Source organism: Natator depressus, chromosome 1, assembly GCF_965152275.1.
Source record: "Natator depressus isolate rNatDep1 chromosome 1, rNatDep2.hap1, whole genome shotgun sequence".
Taxonomy (NCBI): Eukaryota; Metazoa; Chordata; order Testudines; family Cheloniidae; genus Natator; species Natator depressus.
The window spans coordinates 304,819,657-304,844,965 of NC_134234.1; the positions used below are offsets into that span (position 1 = coordinate 304,819,657).

The window sequence follows — 25,309 nt, forward strand, 5'->3', positions numbered from 1 at the left end:
CCATCAAGCTCTCTCTTATCTTTACAGTATGTGAAAAGCTCAGTAACCACACAAAGTATCATTAGCAGGGCAAGAAACTAAGAGTGGCAGTAGCACTTTGATTTGTGATGAAGGACTCCCTGGTTGGATTAGATCCAGGCTGAGCTTCCCTTTGGGAAATTGAAACCAGTCACACTCCCCTTCAATGTGCTGTACGTATTAAAATGTGTAGGCCTTTAACATTTTCCTGTCTCTGTCCTCTTCGCTACCCCCAACTAGTCCTTCGTGCCTCACGTTGGGAAATGCTAGTATAGATCTTCATAAGAGGATACTTATCCTTTTTTCATGCCTTAAAATAAGTAAAATAGTTAATACTGACAAAATATCATCACTGGCATCTGAATTAGCTACCACTGAAATAAGACAGCTCATACCTCAGAGCTATAGTTTCAGGCTCTCTGCAAACTCATGCAGATCAGTTACATTTGCTCCGTCTTTTGTTTTGGTTCTACTTTGTTTTGCAACCATAGCAGTTAAAAGTTTTAATTTTTAATCAAAGCTGACATCATGAGCCATGGAGGAGAAGATTTACACAGCCCTCAGCTAGTCCCGTCACTCACCAACAGGGAAATGCACCCCACTCTCTAGGGAACACAGATGTACACAATGACACTTTGGTATACTAGTGATTGAGACACCTACCCACATTGGACTCCCTCATGCAATTCAGCGACAGGGCATTGCTCAATGAGGAGTTACAAAAACAACTTGCCGTAGATATTCAAGTGACCTTATGCACAGAATTCAAGCAGGGCAGGACAGTTTCACATGCTGAACCAAAACTGGAAAATTGCTACATAGAATCATAGAAATGTAGGGCTGGAAGGAACCGTGAAAGGTCAAGTCCAGATCATCCATGACAGGATACTGGGCTAGAAGGACCTTTGGTCTGATCCAGTAAAGCCGTTCTTATGCCTAAACTTGTTGATAAACAGTTTATATCCATTTGTTCTTGTGTCCACATTGGTGCTTAATTTAAATAACTCCTCTCCCTCCCTGGTATTTATTCTCTGATGTATTTATAGAGAGCAATTTATCTCCCCTCAACCTTCTTTTGGTTAGGCTAAATCAGCCAAGCTCTTTGAGTCTCCTCTCATAACAAATATACCTCCTCCCAGTTTACTGCAAACCACAGATAACTACTCTGAGTATGGTCTTTCAACCAGATGTGCACCCACATTATATTAATTTCATATAGACCACATTTCCCTAATTTGATTATTAGAATGGCATGTGGAACTGATTACGTTGGTTTGGCATGATTTGTTCTTGACAAATCCATGCTGGCTATTCTTTATAACCCTATTATCCTTTAGGTGCTTACGAATAGATTGCTCCAGTATCTTTCCAGGTATCAAAATTAGGCTGACTGGTCTATAATTCCATAGGTCCTCTTTGTCCCCCTATACTATGCTATGTTTGCCATTGGCCAGTCTCTGGGACCTCACCTGTCCTCCATGAGTTCTCAAATATAGTTGATAATGGTTCCAAGATTACCTAAAATGAACTTCCATCAGGCTCTGCCTACCAGAATACATCTAAATACGATTTCATCTGTTCTTTCCCTATTTTAGCTTGCATTCGTTCACCTTTCTTGTTAATATTGTGTTGAGGATCTGGGTCACCATTAACCATTTTAGTAAAGACTGAAGCAAAACAGGCATTAAACATCTCCACCTTCTTGATGTCATCAATTATTAGTTTTCGTCCCCCGCTAAGTAGAGGACCTACAATTTCCTTCATCTTGCTCCTAATGAATTTAAATACCATCTTATTACCTTTTATGTCCCTTGCTAGGTGTAACATTCATTTTGTGCCTTACCCTTTCCGACTTTGTCCCTACATGCTTATGCTATTGTTTTGTACTCCTCCTCAGCAATTCATCCATATTTCTACTTTTTGTAGGATTCTTTTTTGGTTTTCAGGTAATTAAAGAGCTCCTGATGGAGCCATACTGGCCTCTTCCTATTCTTATCTTTCATTCACAGTGGGATAATCTTCAGTTGTACATTTAACACTGTCAAATTGTTTAATACATGCTCTTTAGGAGTCACATGATGGGTTAATTCATCACTCCACCAAAGTCAAGCAGCTCCCTACCTTCATCTGTGTGAACTGTCAGAAGCTTGTGAAACACTTATTGCCTCAGGACTGAATGATAATAGTATTAAAAAAAAAAATGTATGCAGATTGCATTACTTGGCTCAAACCACAAAGCACAGATTAGAACACAAACCTCTGCAGTTACTAAAACCTGTTTCTTGTACACCCTTCGACATTCAGCACATATATCCAATCTTTGGAATATTTGACAACTTAGTATGAAAACTAAGAATTGGTCTACATTACAGAATTAGGTCGACGTAAGGCAGTTTACATAGACCTAATTAGGTCAGTGTACACAATACAGCCTTATCCTGCTGATGTAAGTGCCCTACTATACCAACATAATAACTGCACCTCCACGTGAGGCATAGGGCTTATGTCGGTGTAGTTAGAGCAATGCAATGTCCGTGTAGACACTGCCTTACTTAAGTTGGCTGTCATTCTTGTCAATTTCATGCTCCATGTTGGAGCGGTGAAATTGACAAGAAAGCCTGGGGCTTGTGGTGGATTCCAGGTAGAGCCTGGTTGCCCCCCAGCTTGGCTCCCCACTCTCAACCAGGTTGCTGATTGTGCTTGCTGCTGGGAGCCCTGCTGCCTCCGGGCTCCCCTCTGGGCTGGTTTCTCGTTTCCCTGAGTGGGGAGCCAGGGAGCCTGGGCAGCTGTCCCCCTCACCCACTGGGGAGGCGAGAAGCATGAGGGGGCAGCTGGGCTCCTAGCAGGGAGCTGTGAGCCCTGGCTCTCAGCACCCCATACTGCCCATCTTCAGTTGGTGGAAGCGCTCCTGGTGAGGATGTGCATCACCAACAGAAGGAAAGTAGTGTGGACATCAGCCACCACAGTAATTACTGCGGTGGCTGTAAGTCGACCTAACATAGATCAACTTAAGTTTGTAGTGTAGACACGCCCAGTATGAATGTCATATTTTGTTGGCACTCATATCAGAATAGTATTACACAGGCTAGTAAGAGAATAGCCTAGAGAGATTATTCATATACAAACTGGATTTTTTTTTTAATATAGCTATATACACCACTAAGTACTGTATCTTCAGGGTTCTTTCAAATGTTATCTTGAAGAGCAATATACTCAGTCATGGAGTATTCACAGTACAAACAAATGTATTTTGTCATTACCTAAACACTAAAGTTTATACATTCGTTTTCTTGATTAATCTCACATTGTGAAATAAAGTTAGTTTCCAGTTTATAGAACGGAGGGGATTTTTACTTTATTTGATGAAAAAATATACATAGTTTGACACGTATGATGTAATCTTTCTCAAATAAGAACTAAAAATCTGCATGATATTTTACAAATAAATGGTTTCACTGTATAAGGTGCATTTATTGCTGTTCTACATTAAATTTGAGGGGAAAACATTACATAGCAGGCTAGTTAAACAGAAAACAATTCAAATTCCAGTCTTACTCATTCCTGTATTAGGAGGTGGATATTATTCTGAACAAAGTTATTATTCCCTGTATTACTTTAAAGATTTTAGTGCAAACCATTTTAAGTTTGTCTCAGAAGATACTGATTATAGAACATTCTGAGTGGCACTATTTGTGATTCATATTGAAGTTCCTAAAAATTTTTTTATAGTACTGCTCAAAGATGTTGACCATTTGTACTAGAACAAACAGTATAAATAGAACTCCAAGAGATTAAATAGAATTCTGCTCTAGGGCCTGTACAGTGAATGCCTGGATAGTCAGTTTCACTGTACTCACTTTGTATTCAGAAAAAGAATTCTAAGCCTGCCCTACTAAAAAATATAAGTGATTAAAAAAATTAATTTCTACAGAAAGTGTTCGGTTTTCTATTTACTCTTACATGAGCTATGGTATAAGGCCACTTTAACTTTGTCCAGTTTTTTAAAATCCATTGCTGAAAGGGATGAAGATAACAGTGTTAGCTAGTTTTTCAATACCAACTGATACAACTGATTCATATCTTAAAATGCTCTCCGTAACATCCCATCCTAAGTACTGATTGAGTATCTTGATTCACATTAGTAGCAGCACAGGTAGTAGTGAAACTGTGCATAAAATTATGTATACTAAATTAATTCCTATAAGGAAACAGCCCATTTTCTAACATGCTTCCCTCACTGGGAAATCTCGCTCCTAGGACTAGAATTAAAACAGAAGGGCATTCCATCAGACAGCTCTCTCATTCAGCTAGTTAGTATTGCTGAACAGCAGTAGGTAGAACTGAAGGTCAGGCAGCTGGTACAAAAATTGTAATAAAAAACAAAACAATTGAGTCATAGAACTGTTATTAAGCCAAGTATCTTCTACAAAGTAAACACTATTTCCATGTTAAATACAAATCTTTTCAAGCTTTTTTTAAATATCATGTACAAGTATTTATATATTTACTTTTGTTTTAATAAAAAATTTATTTAATTGTGCTTCTCGTGGCTGATCTACACTGTTGTATAAAGTACGCTAATTTTGTTGATTATTATTATTGTTGATTATTAGGTTTTTTGGGGGGGGCTGCAAAACAAAATTCTAAAGCATTTGTACTAGAATAACTGAATAGATCTTTAATAAAAAGTGATGCTGCCACCAAAAGGCAGAGGATAAAAAAATTAAAGCTTTTTAATTTCTCACTAAAATCTACATATTCCACAAAGGTTACGGACTCAAAGCAACATTTACATTGTTATAGGACAGTACAATATCCTTCAGTATGAGCTCATTCCTTTACTGGGTACTTAATTGCTTAGTCAGTAGATCTAAAATGATTATTTACCATAGGCAAACTAAATTTTGCACTTTGAGGAATGCTGTTTAGAAATGTTTCACTGTCTTGTTTATTTTGGGCCTATTTACAAAACGATTTCTAGATGTGTTAGCAAATAAATAATTCTGATATTCAAAATGTCAATGCTCATGCGCACACCGACAAGATGGATGCATGCTTTAAAAATATTTACATAACATAGTATCTTCTTCATAGCCCTCTCCCTTATAATAGCAGAAAGTGCATTTTCTCTCACATTCTTTGTTTTGAATCGTTTAGTCTTGCTTCTGAGGGATACAGCCTTCCATCTCAACAACTTCTGGCCAGCCTTCATATTTGTTAGTATCCTTGTTGTTCTTTATATGCTACAAATAGAGAACACGAAGCCATTGTTAAAAATAAAACCATTTGTCCTGTTACCATTATAAATATTGCTAGGCTACCATGATTAAAAAAAAATCATGCCCTCCAGAAATGCATATACATCCTTTAGCAAAGGCTACTCTTTAGGTCTGAGATAGAACTAGAGACAAAATACATTCTTTTCCCTTATCAGTGACACCCATTGCAAATAACCCAAATCTTAACCCAAATCATGAACCATACAAAATCAATGACCATAATAGAATATCTGCTAATAGCCATGAATTTGGAAAAGTGGATGCTAAATATAGGCTCCTTAGACCAGAGTTTCTCATGGTCATTTCTTGCGGCCACAGCCTCCTGGGCTCTCCCCACCTTCCAGGGCCACCAGCAGTGGTTGGGCCCTGCCCCCCTCTGGAAACACAAACTCTGGAGGTGCAGACAGCTGGTGAGTTCCCCACTTTCCCGGGGGTAGAGCAGGTAGGCTTTGGCCACGAGGCTTTGGGCTCCATCCACATGGTGGCAGGCTCTGGTTCCAGGCTCGCCACCCCAGCCATCATCCCTCTGCCCTGCTGCCTTCCTGCCCACCTCTCCATCCAGGGCTTGATTTGTCCCAGGGCTTGCCGGGGCTGCATAAGTCGGCTATGAAAAGTGATACTAACAAACATACAAATATCACTTTTCACAGCAGAAGACTTACCAGCTCGCAAGTCTTGGGGGTGGGGGGGTGGTGCAGCAACCAAAAAAGCAAAAGAAACAACAACAAAAAGACAAGAACATGCAAAGCACCTTATTTGTGTTTCTGTTCTGTTTAGGTCCAGTAAAGAATAGACACAAATATAAATTATTTTTATTACTGAGTCTGAAAAAACCCTACATAAATACATTTTGATTTGGCCATGTATATGTGCATATTTATTTTGTTTTTCCTAAAGTTAATTTAGTATTTTAGGAAAAACTGTCAATGCAGCCATCAGCAAGAGTTGGTGGCCACACTCTGAGGCCACCAAAAAAATTGTTTTGAGAACCCCTGCCTTAGACTGTATGTAGGCACTGAAATAAGTGTTCTATTTTCAAAAGCAACTTGAAATCATTTGGATCTGTTGCATGATAGGCATTTTTGAAAATTAGGTTACTTACTTAGGTGCCTAAATTTTGAACTTCAAACACTGATTTTTGAACTGGCCTACATGACCATATTATAGCTACTTTTTTTTTTTTTTAAGTAAGAAAAACTCATGTTACAGAGTTTTAGTTCATCAGTTTTAATGTAGATCTGTGCATCATTTTTCTAAGGTGCTTATCACAGCATCGTTTTGTATATTTAAAAGAAGTTAAATATTCAAATTTTTTGTGGAACTTAAATACTAAATATCTACTGTGATATGTTTGAGACAATGTTTGGTGTTCATATAATAGGCTAAGCCTCGGTTAGTATAAATTTACTTATCGAACTCTGAAAAGTAATATTAGCAACAAACCTGTTCAAATGGACTTTTAGTCTTAATTCCTTTTCCACCACAAAAGACCCAGTTGTCTCTAAAACCAAGGTTAGTAATCGATGTGCTTCCCAGTTCAGCAATCAGTTTCCGTGCCTCCTCATTAAGCCTTGAACAAAATGCAAAGTGTGTTAAATGTGAAAAATATAATACATGTAGCTAGGTCCTTTATTGCTTAGTTCACCATTCAGCTTCTAATTCACACAATACAATTTCCAGTTAGTTGGTATTAGGGCTAGTGTTACAATTAGAATTGGGAATGCCTCTCTTTATGAGGCCAGGTTTCAGTGCTTGCCGTGTTAGTCTGTATCAGCAAAAAAACAGGAGTCCTTATGGCACCTTAGAGACTAACAAATTTATTTGCGCATAAGCTTTCGTGGACTAGAACCCACTTCATGCCCACAAAAGCTTATGCCCAAATAAATTTGTTAGTCTCTAAGGTGCCACAAGGACTCTTTTTTTTTTTTTTTTTTTAAATGAGGCCAGTTGATCGAATGAAATTTCTACCATTTGATGCCAAAATCTCATGTGGCCAGCACGGGGATCCAAACCTGTAAAAACGAAGGCCTCCAATCCCGCAAGGATCTATGCACATGCTTAATTTTAAGAATGTTAGTACTCCCGCTGAGTTCAGTGCGACTACTCATGTGCTCAAAATTAAGCACACATGAAAGCTTTCATAGGATTAGGCCCTAAATCTGGATCTGATCACCACCTGCTCAGCCCATATATATAGAGAACAATTTTTGGAATACTATCACTCACTCAGGCCATAAGAAGATATCAATCAGCCTTTCCAAGATAGGTCTGATAGATTGTAATCTACAATCTACCACATGAATTATTTATTATTTATATGCTTATCGCTAGGTTTTGACTTTATATTTTTGAATATTTTGATGTCATAAGCAGGCCATTAAGTCTGATCACAACTAAGTGAAAGATGAAACATATGATTGCTCAGGTCCCAATTTCAAATTAATGATGCTGCCCTTTGCCACAATTATGGCTTTAGATCTAAACAAACCAGTTATAGCAGGGAAGATACAGCGATGATGTAACAAGATACATTTTATTCCAAAATTTTTGTGAGGCAACCTTTTTTTCCTCCTGCCAGCTACTATATTTTGGCCAATAATTTGGCCCGTTTTCAATTTCTGAGCACGCCACAAAACCTTTGATTACTGCTAACTAATGTGGTACAATCATATGATATGAACTCAGAATACATCACATTAAGCCAGAGCATAAAAAACTTTGGGCACACCAAATTAAGTTAATTTTGGGGCTACTTTCCTGTGATTGTACAGAATATTTAGATGGTTACATTCCACTAATACAGCTCTACAGATAAGGCACAGATTTTGTTGAAATTGTTTGCATTTACTATTACTGGGATGCAATATTGATGAGGTTTTTGTTATTCATATGAAGTTACTAGTGAACATTAGAGTCTGGTTATTGACATGGACTGCCAAAACCCACATTCCTATTGACCTGTTGAGCTTTTTTTTTTGCTGTTGTCACACTTAGACACCAGCTCTCACAAGTACACAGCTGGGACAAAGTACACACTGAAACAAAACAAAAGAAATCTCATATTAAGTATCATGAAAGGAAAAACAGGTAACAGACAGCTTGTCAAAAGGGGAGGGGATGGTGGAAGACACCCCTTCAAGGGTGGGGGAGAAGCAGAAGGAGATGTTGGAGGAGAAAAGTAATAATTTTTAACTGCCTTCTTTCCCCAGCACTTCGTAGTTTGGAATAGGCAGCCACTGTTAACCCACTCTATTGTGCAACCTAATTTGGGAACAGTTCAACATTATAAATCTAGGCTTCACCATAGAAAGAGGCTATTGTGCCATAATCTGCTACTGAAAGAACAGCTGGGCTGGAGAGTGATGGGTTAACAGAATTTGAAAAATATTTACAAAAAATTTTGAATACTTAATTTTTTTCCTAATTAGGAAAAAGTTGCTCATAACTTCTTTGTTTGTTCTCATATTCTTCCACAAGGAATTATTTTTCATAGTTGAAGGACAGGTTGCATAAAACTCCCCAAAATTATTTGTAATGGCTATTTAGTTTTTAAAATGGAAACAATAGATAACCTGTAACCTAATAGCAATAAGACATCAGAGTCTGCATTAGTTGGCTGTTGGTGAACACTTTGGTGGTTTGACTGTTTGCCTCACATCATCTCCTTGTGGAGGCCAGTTTACTAAAGCACAACCTATTGTAACTTACTGATATAGTGCAAATGCCACCACCTCAGTCACATACAGTGGCAATTACAATACTTAAACAAAAGGGAATCAATTAACTAATAGTCATGATGACAACCTTAACTCTTGACTTATTCGCTTGTGTTGGTTTAAACAACATTTAGGACCAGAGGTTGAGAATGATGAGATGAAACCTGAGATACATGAATATTCATGTATACAATACTGAATCAACTGCACCTGCAATGTATGCACAAACTATGGACCTAATGAGTTCTTTGGTTTCATATTAACTTTATAACAAAAAAATAAACATGCACAATCTATTGATATGGTAATGGCAAACAAACAGACAGACATTATATATGTAGTTATTTAGATGTCAAAGTTGTGCATGGAACACACTCACCGCAAAAAGGCCTTTTGATACCCAATTCATTGCTCCACTTAATCTAAAAGGTTTTATAATAATAACATCTACATACATAGCATACTAAATACAGCAGAACCTCAGAGTTACGAACACCAGAATTATGAACGGACCAGTCAACCACATACCTCATTTGGAACCAGAATCAGGCAGGAGTAGAGGGCCACACACACACACACACACACACACATCACAGTACTGTGTTAAATGTAAACTACTAAAAAAATAAAAGGAAAGCAGCATTTTTCTTCTGCACAGTCATGGTTCAAAGCTCTATGAAGTCAATGTTCCGTTGTAAACTTTTGAAAGAAAGAAAAGCCATAAAGTTTTGTTCAGAGTTATGAACAACCTCCATTTCCGAGGTGTTTGTAACTCTGAGGTTCTACTGTATGCTTTAATTCTGCACAGCCTGGAGTATTCACTCTTCAGGTTGCAAGATCATAAAATTAAGATACTTTCCCATAAAGGATAGTGTCAATGATATTATCCCAGAAGCAAAACTTCTTCAAACATGTTTTTGGAACAGTTTAGGGTTTTTTCAATACACATATATGATAAGTATTTAAAAGTGCAGGATAAGCAAAATTTACTATTTTTGGTCAATACATACTTGGTTGCACCATCATCATAGGTTCCCATTAACACTACAGTTCCATCCTGAATGGACTTTAGGAAGTCAATAAACGGTGCCACGTCTGAACAGAGACAGAATACACAGAATTACCGCAAAATGCAATTACAGTACCATACCAAATCTAGACAAGACACCTTCGGCAGTGCTAATTTAACATTGAGACATTCCTTATACATAGTTTATACATGGAGTCAAAGAAATTAAGTGGGAAAAAGATCACTAAAGCATCAGAGAAAGTATACCTTAATTCTATAGCTGCAGTTTCACTTATTCTCTTGTAATAAAATACCTGATGTTTGTTTCCATTTAAATTCAAAATGGTGGCAATAAACTGAAGCTCTGGTAGCCCAGATTGGGAAAGTACTCAACATCAAATTAGTCTAGTGGGAAAAAAATAAGCCAAACGTATATAACACAAGAGCGGCGTGTTACTCATTTAGGAAACCGATTTATTAGCACTACGATAACTCTTACTAGTACAGTTTACATGCCATTTTGGCACACGATGGCTTCTTTAGTCTGCTGTCAGAATTGCCATTAGGGGGATAATTAGTCAGGAGGGCAAATGCCTTTATGTGCATGTGTATAGATAACAAAAGATATGTGTGCTTCTATTTACCTGTCCTCTCCTCATGACTATAGTAGTATCCATGAAATGACTACATAACTGCTCAATTCAATTTAAAATGTAATGAGAAGCGATTTATTTTTGCCATTCAAAATTATTTTTATATAAGAAACAATTCATGAACACTTACCTCCTCCCCACATGTCGAAGAACTTGGTGTCCAATGCTTGTCCTGTTTTGCCTAGAAAAAAAAGCTTACATTGTGTGTCTATATCCAAAGTTCTTTTAAGAATATATTCAACATTTCATAACAATCAGAGGTGACAGAATAGCTTTGAGAGCCTGCAAAAAATACCATACTAATTCTCAGCTGGTATGTTCTCGTCCATGAAAACAACACCTTTAACTTCCTGTTCCTGTACTACTATGCACAGTCAGAGACAAGACAGACAAAGAAGAGCACTGCCATCTTAGTGACAGAACTACTCAGGCAGCAGTAGAAAGAGGAGTGTTTTTTTCAGTTTTAAAGAACAGTACAAAAATGGCACATTCATACTTAAAAGACCTGCTTCCTGTATCTATTTAATAAAAAAATTTAGCTTTTACTACTTTTTATCCCTATTAGCAATGAGTGTGTGGAAAACAGGGCACTTTTTGCAGCTGACTGGAAATTTCAGTCATGGCAGCTTCATTTAAATTAGAGGATTTTAATGAATTAGATATGAAAATGAATACTAAAACCAGCAGAGTAGCCTGTTACTCATTTTGATAAGAGTTTATTTTATGCTGTTCCAGTCAGTTTTTGATATGCATTGAAAATACAAAAATCTACATCTTAACTGCATTGTAGAAGACAGCAGGCCATTTCAGCTGCTCCCTACCCAACTGCCAGATTTTGGTCTCTGGTCAGGTGGAGACAGTTTAAGATTGAGGCATAAGCACATTAGCTGGATATTTCTGCTAAAATCATCATTCGTGAAATAGCTGACAAAGTTGAAACTTAAATGGTCATCTTTACTACTGAAATCATGTGTGTGTGTGTCCGTCAATCACAACATATATATTTTTCAAGTTTCTTTCTTTCACAATCATATGTGCAGAATTCGTCTGTTTTTTAATGAAAGCTTAAATTCTGGAACATAATCCTGTAACAAATAACATTTGGTGGGAAGTTCTGTGGCTGTGGAATCATGGCATATATTGATCCTTAGCTATGAAAGAATGAGTGATTCTATTCCGGCATTATCAATGGAACTTTTAACTAAGCTCCACTGAAAACAAGTGTCAGAAGAATTTGGCTCACAGAATCTTTACCACTGGTGGTGGCAAATTAACAAATAAAGAACATCATTTGACTTTCTGATCACAGATTAAGTTTGGAAGCCTGGCAGTTTTTTCCATTTTACATGTAAACAGAACATATATTAGCTGATAATCATTGAAATAAAATGAACATGGAGCCCATGAACCCATTTTACAGTAAATTTTTAGAGAAGAACTGCACTAAAATTTTAAGCTTTCCACACTGCATTTCTAAACTAAACTATAATTAAGAGATTTTTGCACATTACTTAATATAAATCTGAGGGTTTGCTTCCTACGACTCCCCTCCCCCACTTTTTCTTCTCTTTCTCTCTCTGCCTCCTGGCTGTCTTTCTCCCACCCTCTCTAAATGCCTTAAGAACTATTTGAGAAATGGTCTTTGAATGAAAATACTTTGCACATTTAAAATATGACTTACCATTTACCAAAGCTATATTTATTCCTCTGCCAACATTATTCTTAACACCACTCATTAAACTGAAACAAAAAAAATGTTTACATCTGAATTATGAAAAACCTCTGAAACAAGCATTTCATATTTTGAAAAAGGCAAGACTTAAAAGTTGGTGGTAGTGAATATAAATCTGAAGTTAGGAACTGTAGAAAATTGATAAGGGAAATCAAGGGATACAAGGAGAAACCTATGGTCAGAGTTAAGGACAATAAGGAGTTTTTTAAATATAATCAAAAACAAAAAGAATTTGGACAATGGTGTTGGTCCATTACTAGATGGAAATGGTAGAATGATCAACAACACAGAAGAGGCAGAAGTGTTCAATAAATATTTCAATTCTGTATTTGGAGGGAAAAACACAGAAAATGTAGTTTCATTATATTGTGATAACACACTTTCCATTCCACTCATGTCTCTGTAGGTTGTTAAACAGAAGCTACAGAAGTCAGACATTTTTAAAATCAGCAGGTCCAGATAACCTGCATAGAAAAGTTTTAAAAGAGCTGGTTGAGGAGTTTGCTGGACATTAACGTTTACTTTCAATAAGTCTTGGAGCACTGGGAAAGTTCCAGAAAGTTGGAAGAAAGCCAATGTTGTGCCAATTTTTAAAAGGGTTAAATGGGATGACCCAGGTAATTACAGGCCCGTCAGCCTGACATTGACCCCAGGGAAGATAATGAGCTCGGGCCGATATGGGACTCCATTAATGATGAAGTAAAGGAGGGTAATGTAATTAATGCAAATCAACATGGGTTTATGGAAAACAGATCCTGTCAAACTAACTTGATATTTTTGTTTGATGAGATTACAATTTTGGTTGATAAAGGTAATGGTGTGGAGATAATATACTTAAGACTTTTGACTTGGTACCACACAACATTTTGATTAAAAAACTAGAACATAAAATTAACATGAAACACATTAAATTGATTAAAAAGTGGCTGATAGATCCACTTGGTGATGATTCCCCATTTACAGTTACATTTTGAAATCTGTTTCCCATGGGGTCCTGTATGGACTGGCTCTTGGTCCTACACTATTTAACAGTTTTATCAATGACCTGGAAGAAAAAGTCATTGCTGATGAAGCCTGCAGATGACCAAAAATTAGGGTAGTGGTAAAAAAAAAAAAAAAAAAGACAAGATTCAGAGCAATCTAGATCACTTTGTAAATTGGGAGCAAGCAAACAATATGTGTTTTAACATGGCTAGATGTAAATGTATACATCTGGGAACAAAGAATGTAGGCCATACTTACAGGATGGGGGACTCTACCCTGGGAAGCAGTGACTCTGAAAAAGATTTGGAGGTGGTGGTGGAAAATCAGCTGAACACAAGCTCCCAAGTGTGACACTGTGGCCAAAAGAGCTAATGAGATCTTCAGATGCATAAAACAGGGAAATTTGAATAGGAATAGAGAGGCTATTTTACTTTTGCATTTGACAATGGTGCGACCGCTGCTGGAATACTGTATCCAGTTCTGGTGCCCACAATTCAAGAAGGATGTTGATAAACAGAGGGTTCAGAGAAGAGTCATAAGAATGATTAAAGGATTAGAAAACACGCATTATACTGATAGACTCAAAGGACTCAATCTATTTAGCTTAACAAAGAAAGGTGAAGGGGTGACTTGATTACAGTCTCTAAGTACCTACATGGGAAAACAAATATTAAATAATGGACACTTCAATCTATCAGAGAAAGGTGTAATGCAATCAAATAGCTGGAAGTTGAAGCTAGACAAATTCAGACTGGAAATAAGGCATACATTTTTAATAGTGAGTAATTAATAATTGTAACAATTTACCAAGGATCTTGGTGGATTCCCCATCCCTGACAATTTGTAAATCAAGATTGAATGTTTTTCAAAAATGCTCTGGGAATTATTCTGGGGAAGTTCTATGACCTATGCTCTACAAGAAGTTAGACTAGATGATCACAATGGTCTTTTCTGGCCTGGGAATCTATGATTATGCTTTTATGGAAGCTCTGAATTGAGGCCAGGGAACAGAGTCATTCATCCTTAATTGTGCCCTGTTTAACTTGGTCGGCTGACTTCTTCTATCATGTTTTTAATAGACTAACCATTTTTATATGGCTGGACTGTTAATTTTATTTCTTGATAATTTAAACAAACATTAAGTACATTTTTGGCAAGTTTATTTGTTTTAAGAAGTGGTAAGAATTAACCCTAAGGATACAAAATGTTTATGGAAGTTTTATTAAAACATACAACTTTAACAAGATTTCATCTCAATATATTTGAAGTAAAAGGCAGGCACTTATGTACTAGGTCCTAGTAACTAGGATATAGTCTCTGTTCAGATAAAGATTTAAACACTTAATTTTGACCAATATAAGGACTCTATATTCTTCCAGTAATACTATGGAAAGATATGCAGAAATTAAAAAACTTAAAAGGGCTACAGTAACATTCAAGCAAAATATACGGACAGTAGTTCATAACAAGGTATGTATGTATTCAAAATTTCATGGAAAAAAACACAGTACTTTAGATCTTGTTATTAAATACACAGTATTTTGGATGATTAAATTAACAGTAGTTTTAAGGATCCATTTGCAACAATAATAATTATTTTCTGAAGGGATACTGGCCCAAATTTGGCCCAAATGTTATGCTTTTTTATAAATATACAACCAATAGAAATGTTTCCATGACCTTAAAATAAATTCCAACAAAAAAAATTTCAAATAAACATCCTCCCATGACACTGCAGAACTGTGCTTGGATATGAAAAAGTGAAATCAACTAGTCCTGTTTTCGTTGGTCTCATGGAAGAAATGCAAAAAAGGTTAAAAAAAGCACAAAAATGAAAAAAATAAAATGAGATGTGTAAGAAGTTTCAGTACTCAAAGAGTGCAGTTACACACCTATACAATGGCAGCGATCTATGATAAAAAGTTATTTCACTGCACCCAAAGATGTGTTAGGCAGTTCAAAGAACAGACAAATAAGGACCCTGTAATGAGCAGCTAACAAGTTAGAAATAAACACAAATGAGGGTTAAAACAAATGAGAGGAGCATTGGGGGGGGGAGGGGGTTCAAGAAGGCTGCACAAATAAGATGCCACAGCTACTCTTAGGCTCTGATGCCAGAAAGCACTTAAGCATGTGTCTAAATTTAGGCATCTGCTTAAGTTCATTTGACTTCACAGTGAGATTTTAGGATGTGTTTACATGCTGGCCTGAATAGAGTGCTCTCCTGAACTGGGACCTCAGTTTGTGCTCACTTCTTACGGAGCACATTTTTTAATCAGTTTACTTCTCTGGTCAGTTATTTTCAGTCCAATTCTGCAAACCCCTATTGGAGAATCTGCTTCTGAAGGGCAGTATCCATGCAAACACAACAGCAGCAACATGAGCTTCAACAGAATGGCCCACTATTGTTCCCGCACACTGATGTCAAAATACCACCTATTAAAGAAGTTCTTCAATCTATGATGTAATCCACCTCTGCTGAGAGTGCAAACAAAGGCACTATGTAGTGCCAGTTTTGAGAGACACCAGCTGATTTCAGATTGGGAACGAAGAGCTATCAGTTGATATTTAGTCACTATGACTGTATCTGAACCAGTAATTAGAGATGAAAGGTTCCATATTCCTCTACTAATTCTCTGAGTTATATAGTCTGCCAAGAATTTTGAGTAAAAATACAACCCACAACAGGATTTAAACTCAATAACCTTTAAAATATAAGGTTTCAGAGTAACAGCCGTGTTAGTCTGTATTCGCAAAAAGAAAAGGAGTACTTGTGGCACCTTAGAGACTAACCAATTTGAGCATAAGCTTTCGTGAGCTACAGCTCACTTCATCGGATGCATCCGATGAAGTGAGCTGTAGCTCACGAAAGCTTATGCTCAAATAAATTGGTTAGTCTCTAAGGTGCCACAAGTACTCCTTTTTTTTTTTTTTAAATATAAGGCAGGCAATTTTCCGCTAGGCTACAAAGTTAAGCTTTGGTTAACACTCAGGAGGTATTTTGGCCACTGGAGAGCTTCCATATTTTTCCATTAACGCAATTGAAACATATGGCAAATGAAAATACAAATGTGAATGAAAGGGCAGTAAAGTTCTAAGTACATTCCTTAGGACATACTAAATTCTCTATGTTTAATTTACCATGTTTTTATTCAACACAAAAGTTAGAAGAATTTCCTTTTAATTTGGCTATAGATTTCTTCATAAATAGGTACCTATCAACAGAGTGTAATGTTTGAGTGATTAGATGTCTATAAAACCACAAAGACTGAAGTTACAGCATTCTGTACTGTAAGGGAAATGCACTGGATTTCCCAAATTCAATTCTTCAAGTAGATGGAGACAGGTATTTCACATGCATGTGCCCTGCACACAAGAGCCAGAGAATCTTGCCTACCAGTAGTCGCAGAAGAGTGGTGCTTGCGCCTCGTGGCTGTAGCCTCTCCCCTGGCTATATGAGATGGCATCATCATGACTCCCCTCAGTTCCTTCTGACTGCCTGCGACTAGAGTCAGAGCTCGTGTGGTTTTTAACCTCACAATTCATCTCTCTCTTTTAGAGACTTATTCTAGTTGTATATATTATAGTTAGTATCATCAGGGAAAAACTCTCACCAGGATTCAAACATTGTCTGTTGCGTGAGGGAACAATCCCCAACACAACCCCACACTCAGTGTTGCTTTGCTTAGGTGAAGCCTATGTCAAGGAGCTGTGTTTATTTGCAAATCATTCACAAAACACAATAAGGTGGCAAGGGATCTTCACTTACAGCAGCAGCTTCTCAAATAGGCCATGTGGCCTGCATCAGCACCGAGGTCTGTGTGGGATTGGAGGTCACCCTCAGGTTCAGAGTGCGCTGATGTTTTGCACTTTGGAGCCGGCAACTCTCCAAAGAGGCAGAGAAGTCGCTCTCTGTCTAGTGCACCAAGGAAAAGGTTTCATAATACCAACCAAGACCACTGCAAGCCTCATGAAGAGTCTTCCTCCTCCTCCAGAAAGTACAGATTGGCACAGCATTACTCCTGGCACGCAGCATGAAGCAGGCCCTTCCTATTGCTCCCTCTAGCAGGTAGGGAGACGAGATCCCCATACCATTGACTCCAACGGCCCTGGGGCGTCCGTTGAATCCAGTATTGACAAAGGTTGTGATGGCACCAGCTGTTTTCACTTCGGCAGCATATCAGGCACCAATGGACCTCCTCTGCCTTTCTGTCCTGAGCTCTCTATTGGCCCAGAATTTAGGCCAGGCTACGACATTTACAGCCCTGCTGTCTGGATAGGCTTTTGAACCCTTGGGTCCGTGGGCACTGCATCCAGACATTCTCCATGCTGCAGACTGTAGAAGCAACGCCAGCACTGGGCTCAGCACAAGGGACCTCCTCAGCTCTTTGGCATGCTGCCGTGGCAACACTCTCTGCCCTCCACCTCCGCTGACTTGAGAATCAACATCACCTTCGGCACTGGAAACAACGGAGGTGCACTTGGTGCCTGCAGTACCATTTCCACCAGCAGCACTGGTCCCTCCTTTGCTTTGGGCGACAGATTGATCGAACCGCAACTTCAGCGTTGGCTCTATCCTTATTCCCATAATCCCGAGACTCCTCAGTGTCCAGGTCAGGATCCTCCTCCTGATCTCCAACGCAGATTGCCAACCACGAAGCATTGCTGTCCAAGTATGATTTTGTAAATTAGTCAGCCATGTCGAAATTTGCAGACCAGCTGCCTGAAACCTCCAGGGATGTTTTGGGCGTTTATCATGGAGGACTGCTTAGTGGCCAAGGCGGCACTACAGTCCGCGCTAGACAGCGCAGACACTTAAGCCAATCTAATGGCCTTGGTGGTGACTATGAGAAGGTCATCCTGGCTGCAGAATTCTGGCATTGCTCCAGACATGCAGCAGGCCATAGAGGTCTTGCCCTTTGATGATGGGCTGCCTTTTTTTTTTTTTTAAGATAAAATGGATGAAACTCTGCACTCTTTCACGGATTCTAGGGCTACCCTATATTCCTTGTGCAGGGGCTGCACCAGCAATGCAGAGGCGCTATTATAGTGGACCACAGCAGCAGCAATGGTACTGCCTGCAACACCCCTTCGGGCAGACTTTCCCTCCCATGAGGAAGCAGGACTACCCCAGAAAGGGGCTCAGGTCCCAGATGCAGAAGCATCCAGGGCCAGGATTAGGCCAGTCCACACATCCTCCCCTGGCAGCTACCACGTGCCCATTTTGACTCACTGGTCCGGAATAGTGGTCCAGTCATGACTTCTACAAGTCCTCCCCAATCAGGGATAGCCTCGCTCATTTTCTCAGTGTTTGGGATTCGACTACTACCAACAGTTGGGTCCCAAGCACTGTCAGACTGGGCTATGCTATACAGTTCCTCTCCACACCTCCTTCCCACCCTCTTTATGTTTTTAGGGGCCCCTTTTATGAGATACTACTCCTCAAGCAGATCCAGTCTCTTCTGGCTTTGGGAGCAGTGGAAGAGGTTCCTCCGGAATAACAGGGTCAAGGTTTTTACGACCAGTATTTTCTGGTTCCCAAATCCAAAGGAGGGGTAAAACCTATCCTCAACCTCTGCAACCCTAAGAAATATATCAGACACATGAAGTTCCGAATGGTCAACTATCCTCCCTGCATTCTCTCCAAATGATTGGCTTGCTGTTCTGGACCTTCAAGACACTTATTTCCACGTGGCGATTTTCCTGAGCAACAGAAGATGTCTCTGGTTTGTCATGAGGAATTATTACTTTCAGTACATGGTCCTGCCTTTTGGTCTGTCTTCTGCCCCCAGGTTATTACCAAATGTATGGTCATAGTGACAGTGTAACTCACAAAGAAGGGAATCCATGTCTTCCTGTACCTGGATGACTGGCTAACAAGGGGTAAGGCCAAAGAAGAAGTCCTTTCTTATGTATGCATTACACTGCGCTTACTCAATCATCTGGCTCTCACCCGAAATACTGGGAAGTTAATGTTGGTCCACACTCACAAAATAGAGTTCACTGGGGGCCCTAATAGACTCTACAAGTTTGAGAGTGTTTTTGCCAACTGTTTCCAGACAATTTGTTGCCTTTGTCTCAGTCTGCAGTCTCAACCTTCCATGACAGTTTGGATGTGTCTGAGGCTCTTGGGCCATATGTCAACATGCATGCAGTTGGTTCAATTTCCAAGGTTATGCCTTCACCCTCTTCAAATATTGCCCAGGACAGTTTATCATCCAACCCTTCACACCTTGGATAGGTTGGTCCTCGCCTCCCTCCATTCATCCTGACTCCTTGCACTGGTGGACGGTTCAGGCCATATACAATGCCTGTCACGCTTCCCTAGACCTCATCAAGTGTTCAGAGTTTCACATACTTGCCAACAATACCACTGCAATGTATTACATGAAGAGGCAGGAGGGAGCACACTCCAGAGTGTTTTGCCAAGAGACAATCAGACTATGCCAATTCTCCGATTCTGAATCAAAGAGCGTATCTCTCAATAGCTAATCATTTGCCTGGAGTCCAGAATCATCTCATGGACCATCTCAGCAGGAATTTTTCCCTATGTCACAAGTGGTCCCTGAAGCCCAGTGTTCTGGCAAATCATTTTTGTGGCTTGGGGCACCCTGTTTGCTACAAGGGACAACAGGAAATGTTATCCGTTCTGCTCTCGAGCGGTCCTCAGTCTGGGCTCCCTGACCGCCTTTCACATCAGCTGGCAGTTGACTCTCCTGTATGCTTTCCCTCCGATACTGATCATTACACAGGTCATCCTGTGACCATCCACAGCTGAAAATGGATCAGGCCAAGGTCATCCTCATTGCCCCAGTGGCACTTTTTTGGTCCTCTTGCTATGTTTTTATTAATTTGGGGGTATACATTTAAATTCAGCCTCTATTATGGTAAGGTGTCAAGAAACTATCTCTGCATCTCGTCCTGAGGTGACATGTAGCCAGTCAATATGGGGATAGCTGAAATCCCCAGTACTGAGTTTATTTTTATAGCCTCTCTAATCTCCCTGAGCATTTCACAGTCACTATCACCATCCTGGTCAGGTGGTCAGTAGTATATCCCTAATGCTATATACGTTATTCAAGCATAGAATTACTATCCATAGAGAATCTATGGTACAGTTTGGTTCATATAAGATTTCTACTTCGTTTGATTCTACGCTTTTTTTTCCACATAAAGTGCCACTCCCCCACCAGCATGCACTATTTTGTCCTTCTAATATATTTTATACCCTGGTAGGATCATATTCCATTGATTATCCTCATTCCACCAAGTTTATATGATACCTATTATATCAATATCCTCATTTAATACGAGGTACTCAAGTTCACCCATATTTGTATTCAGTACCTCTTGTTGTAGTTGAAGTGTCTAGCACTTGCCAGAACACAGCTAAAACTGCAGTAACTCAGAAATAGTCTCTGCTTTCCTTCAGTAATTACCTAATCTGTTCTCTGGTCAGATTAAAAACAAGTGACTAATTTCAATAAAGAAAGATTAACTATTTAGGGAATTTAACAACCAAACATTCTACTTCAGTATAATATTACTGGAACATAGCAAACAATTGTTTTCTACTAGACCAAAACTGCCTTCAGGGATCAATTGTAGAAAGAGATATGACAGTATTCTGCAGTAATCATTCAGACCAATACAGTACTGATATAATGAGATGCAAGGTTTTGGGAATCATCTCATCTCATACTTACATGGATCTTGAACTGCACCAGCTCTACAGGAAAACTGTATTTTCCCCCAAAATTGCCAAACATCCAAAAGAAAATTTCCTAATGAAATTTAGTCTGAAATGTCAACAGATTTTGGACCTCTGCGTAAAGCAAGTAGCATTCATTTATGTTTAATGTTCATTTACCTCTGTAACAGTGCTATTCAATTTGACTTGCTTTATTAGCTGGCTGTTGGATGTTTGCTGTACAGTAACTCCTTACTTATCATCTAGGTTAATGTTGTTTCACTGTTATGTTGCTGATCAGAACATGCGCGTTTAAAGTAGCGCAATGCCCCCTTATAACGTTGTTTGGCAGCCTCCTGCTTTGTCCACTGCTTGCAGGAAGAACAGCCCGTTTGAGCTAGCTGGTGGGGGCTTGCAAGCAGGGTGGGCCGGCAGACCCCTATCAGCTCCCCTAAGTTCCCTGTGTGGCAACCACCCAGCAGGCTATCAACTGTCAGGCAGTTCAGGTGTCCCTCCCCCTACTGCCATGTGCTGCTCCTGCCCTCTGCCTTGGAGCTGCTCCCGGGAGCCTCCTGCTTGCTGTGCAGGGGGGAAGAAGAGAGTTGCTAATGTCAGGGTGTCCTCCTCCCCCCAGCTCCTGTACCCTATCTCCACAGGGCAGCAGGGGAAGGACGGGATACACAACAGGACTGAGGATGGAGGGAGCTTGCTGGCAGCAGCTGCTGTCTCAACTTGCTGATCTACTTTAAAAGGCAGTGTACTTAGAGTGTACTTAAAGGGGCAATGCGCATCTCTCACAGACACGGTGTCTCTCTCTCTCTCTCTCACACCCCCCCCCCCCGAGGGTATGTCTATCTCTCTGTGCCATGATGTGTGTCCTTCCTCTATTCGTGCCGCCTTGTAGAGTGTGAGGCTACATTAACAATGGGTTAACCCTTGAGTGTTCAGCCAAGTGCTAGTTCATCATTTAGCAGTAAGACATTCCCTGGGAAATATCCCACTCTCTTCCACCCTGACTCCACCACCTCAACCAAGCTTCACAATCATCATTGCTGTGCACAGTATTAAATTGTTTAAAACTTATACTTTGTGTGTGTTTGTGTGTGTATACACATAACTACAACATTAAGCAAGGAGTTACTGTACAAACAAATCTGAATAATCACCTGAGCACAGATAACGAAGGGCAATTTGAAGCAACCATAAAACAGCTGCATTATCTAAAATGAATTCTTGCAAAGTGGCTAGATCTTTCTCCTCACCCTCCAGGTGGCATCAGCAGTCATAAGCATGTACAAATGTAACACTGAATTTCTCACAAGAGAGCAGCAGCTTGTTGGTTTTAGAATACTAATCCAAACTTCGAGTCAACATATTATGTGGGCTTCTAAAATGTAAGTCAAAGGCATTGCATTCAAAAACAAAGACATCTATAAATCTATAAATGTAGATTCTTAATTGTGTATATAAAACCAAGAGATATTAAAAAGGTACCCTCATAGGAAGTTAGCAGAGATAATACTTTTTGCCAAAAAAGTGTACAGTAAATTGATGCAGAAGATCCCATACACATGATGCAGGATAATAGTACATCATACAAACAGAATTATTAAGTTATCTGTTACTAAGAAGTGCCTCTGGTTTTTTATCACCTGTTCCAGAGGAGAATCTGACACAATTACAGTAGAAGCTTTGCCAAACAAATCAACACACATACCATGCCTTATTTAACTATTTGAGATTAAAAAATAAAAATAAAAAAACAAACAGCTAATATGATGCACATATATAGCATTTCATCTCTGGCTTTCCAAAAATCTTTTCAAATATTTTGCCTCAAACACCTTGAGAAGTTGGTAAATTTTATTACATCCATTGTATAGATTGGTAGACTGAGGGACCAAGGGATTAGATTAATTGCCCAAGGTCACAAATTGAGTCACTGACAAGATTGAAAACATAACCCAGTAGCCCTTCCTAGTTCTGTGCTATGAGACTACACTCCCTTTTTACACACAACATAATCTTGTGTTAAGCTTGAAAATACATAATAAAGATTTTTTTTCCACTACAAAAGGTTTTTCTTCTCCTGCTGAAAATAGCTCACCTTAACGGATCATTCTTGTTATAGTGGGTATGGCAACACCCATTTTTTCATGCTCTCTATGTGTGTGTGTGTATATCTTCCTACTGTATTTTCCACTGCATGCATCCGATGAAGTGGGTTTTAGCCCACAAAAGCTTATGCTCAAATAAATGTGTTAGTTTCTAAAGTGCCACAAGTACTCCTCGTTCTTTTTGCTGATACAGACTAACATGGCTACCACTCTGCAACCTCAAACCATCTTGATTCTCATCTTGATGGATTCCAAGCACTTTAGAAACTACTTTTTATATGACTATATAGAACAATATTGGACCACTCACTCCTCCCCAAGAAAATTAGGGCACTTCTGAGGCAGAACGCAGCATTCGCTCAGCAACATTAGATAACAGGGTTTTAGGAGGGAATTAAAGAATAATTTCCTCAACTACGCAAGGAATTTTAAAGGAGAATTTTAGGCTGACAGATATAACTACCTAAGTTAAAGTTTGGTCAAGAAACTGAAGTTAACACTTCTGCTCCACTGAAAGATTTCAAGAGGGTTGTGTCTCATTTGAAAGAGGCGAAGTATTACGATTGCTGCCTAGCTAAAAAAGAGGGGGGCAACTCCTAAAGAATCCATTATACCAACCATAATTAGTTTCATGTTCTGGAACTGACTTATTTCATAAGTACCTGTTTGCTGACTAAGTTCTAAGGACAATTATAGCACTGAACTTTAATGAATGTGGCTGGCCAGCCACTTAACCAAGTTTCACAGTTTGTTTAAAGTCCAGTTCGGCAGGGCAGTGAAAAAACTAGCCAAACTGGATCTTAAGCAGTCTAACCAACTTGCTGAGTCAGTGGTGGGTATAGTACTGGCTGTGCAAGGAAGGGTTGAAGGAACATCTGTCCATAGTTAAGCATGTTAACTATCTGTCTATTCTTCAGCATGTTAGCTTAGTATATTCCAGCCTCAATGAATCTGTGTTACTAAAGTTAAGTGATCATGACAGGGTACAGTCTTGAAGACAAAGCCAATCCTTTGGCTCAAATGCTTCTAATCTTACAAAGTCTCTTTAAACACAGTATACTCTGATGACAATCTAGTCCTCTACTTGAAATTATGTTGTAGTTAAATTGTCATCTGCAGCAGAATACATTGTGTTATGATGGTCACTGAAAAATTGCCAGTTATTTTGGAACAACTCTGCATAGTTTGACATAGACATATTGGAATTACGCAGCACCAGAATAGTGTGCGCTGGGAGAATTATACTGTACAATTATATAGTACAATTATACTGTGCTATTTTAAAGCCAACCTTCACATGAACGCTGATTAATTGTGACTGGAATAAACAAAGTTCTTAGTAGTTGTAGCAATACCAAAAATCCGTTTGCAATGCAACTTATTCAGAAACTGAGCTGGTAAGCTGTAACCTATAAAGTCACATGTACTCTATGGGGTAAAATCAAGGGTAATCATGATGTAAGAAGTGAGACTGTCTGGAACAAAATTAGCACACTGATGAAGTAATCCAATTAGTTTAATATTAAGGAACACAAATAGCTAGGCATAAAACAGATTTTGTATTTTTAAAAGGGCTGCATTAAAAAACTACTAAGTTTTTATTCAATTTAATAACCTTAAAGAATACAATTTTTCAAACATTCCCCTACAGTGCATGCAACCCAACCTTTGCAGCAAGGAACTAGTGGATATAAAAAGTGAAAATTACTAGAAACGGAAACAAAAGTGAAATTCATTAGTCTAATATTATTAATCAAACTAAGTGAATTTACTGTAAATAGTGAAAAGTGAATTGGATTTTTAAAATTTAGGTTTAGTAATTTAAGATACCAGCAAAATGTAATTATCTTTTTATTATTAAAATATCTGTCTTTTTACCCTGTCAGGGCTCTTTTAAAGAAATGCTAAAAATGTATTTTATCTGTCATTGGCCTGATGGAGTTTAAAAAGTATTTTGCAAACCATAACAATTCCACAATACAATCCCTCATACAGCTAGCGAGTGTCAAAAAGTACATGAAAAAAGTGTGTTTGCACCAATTCAGATATTTGTTTGCATATTAAACTAAAGAGTAAACCACAAAATGTTCTATTTACTTCAGCAAAACAAT

General features: G+C 38.8%; 1 protein-coding gene across 2 annotated transcripts in view; it reads right to left on the reverse strand.

The window, feature by feature from the left end:
* Window positions 1-25,309, reverse strand: part of FAM3C (FAM3 metabolism regulating signaling molecule C) — a 60,402-nt gene that overhangs the window by 14,211 nt on the left and 20,882 nt on the right. The window contains exons 6-10 of one of the 2 annotated variants that reach the window (XM_074942314.1): window positions 12,357-12,415; window positions 10,806-10,856; window positions 10,024-10,108; window positions 6,741-6,867; window positions 5,153-5,261 (exon numbers count right to left, since the gene is read on the reverse strand). In XM_074942314.1, coding sequence (XP_074798415.1) covers window positions 5,172-5,261; window positions 6,741-6,867; window positions 10,024-10,108; window positions 10,806-10,856; window positions 12,357-12,415 — 412 coding nt within the window. In that variant the 3' untranslated portion in view covers window positions 5,153-5,171. Of the gene's footprint in view, window positions 1-3,409; window positions 5,262-6,740; window positions 6,868-10,023; window positions 10,109-10,805; window positions 10,857-12,356; window positions 12,416-25,309 lie in introns of those variants that run through there. The other variant, XM_074942313.1, reaches the window with a different exon arrangement.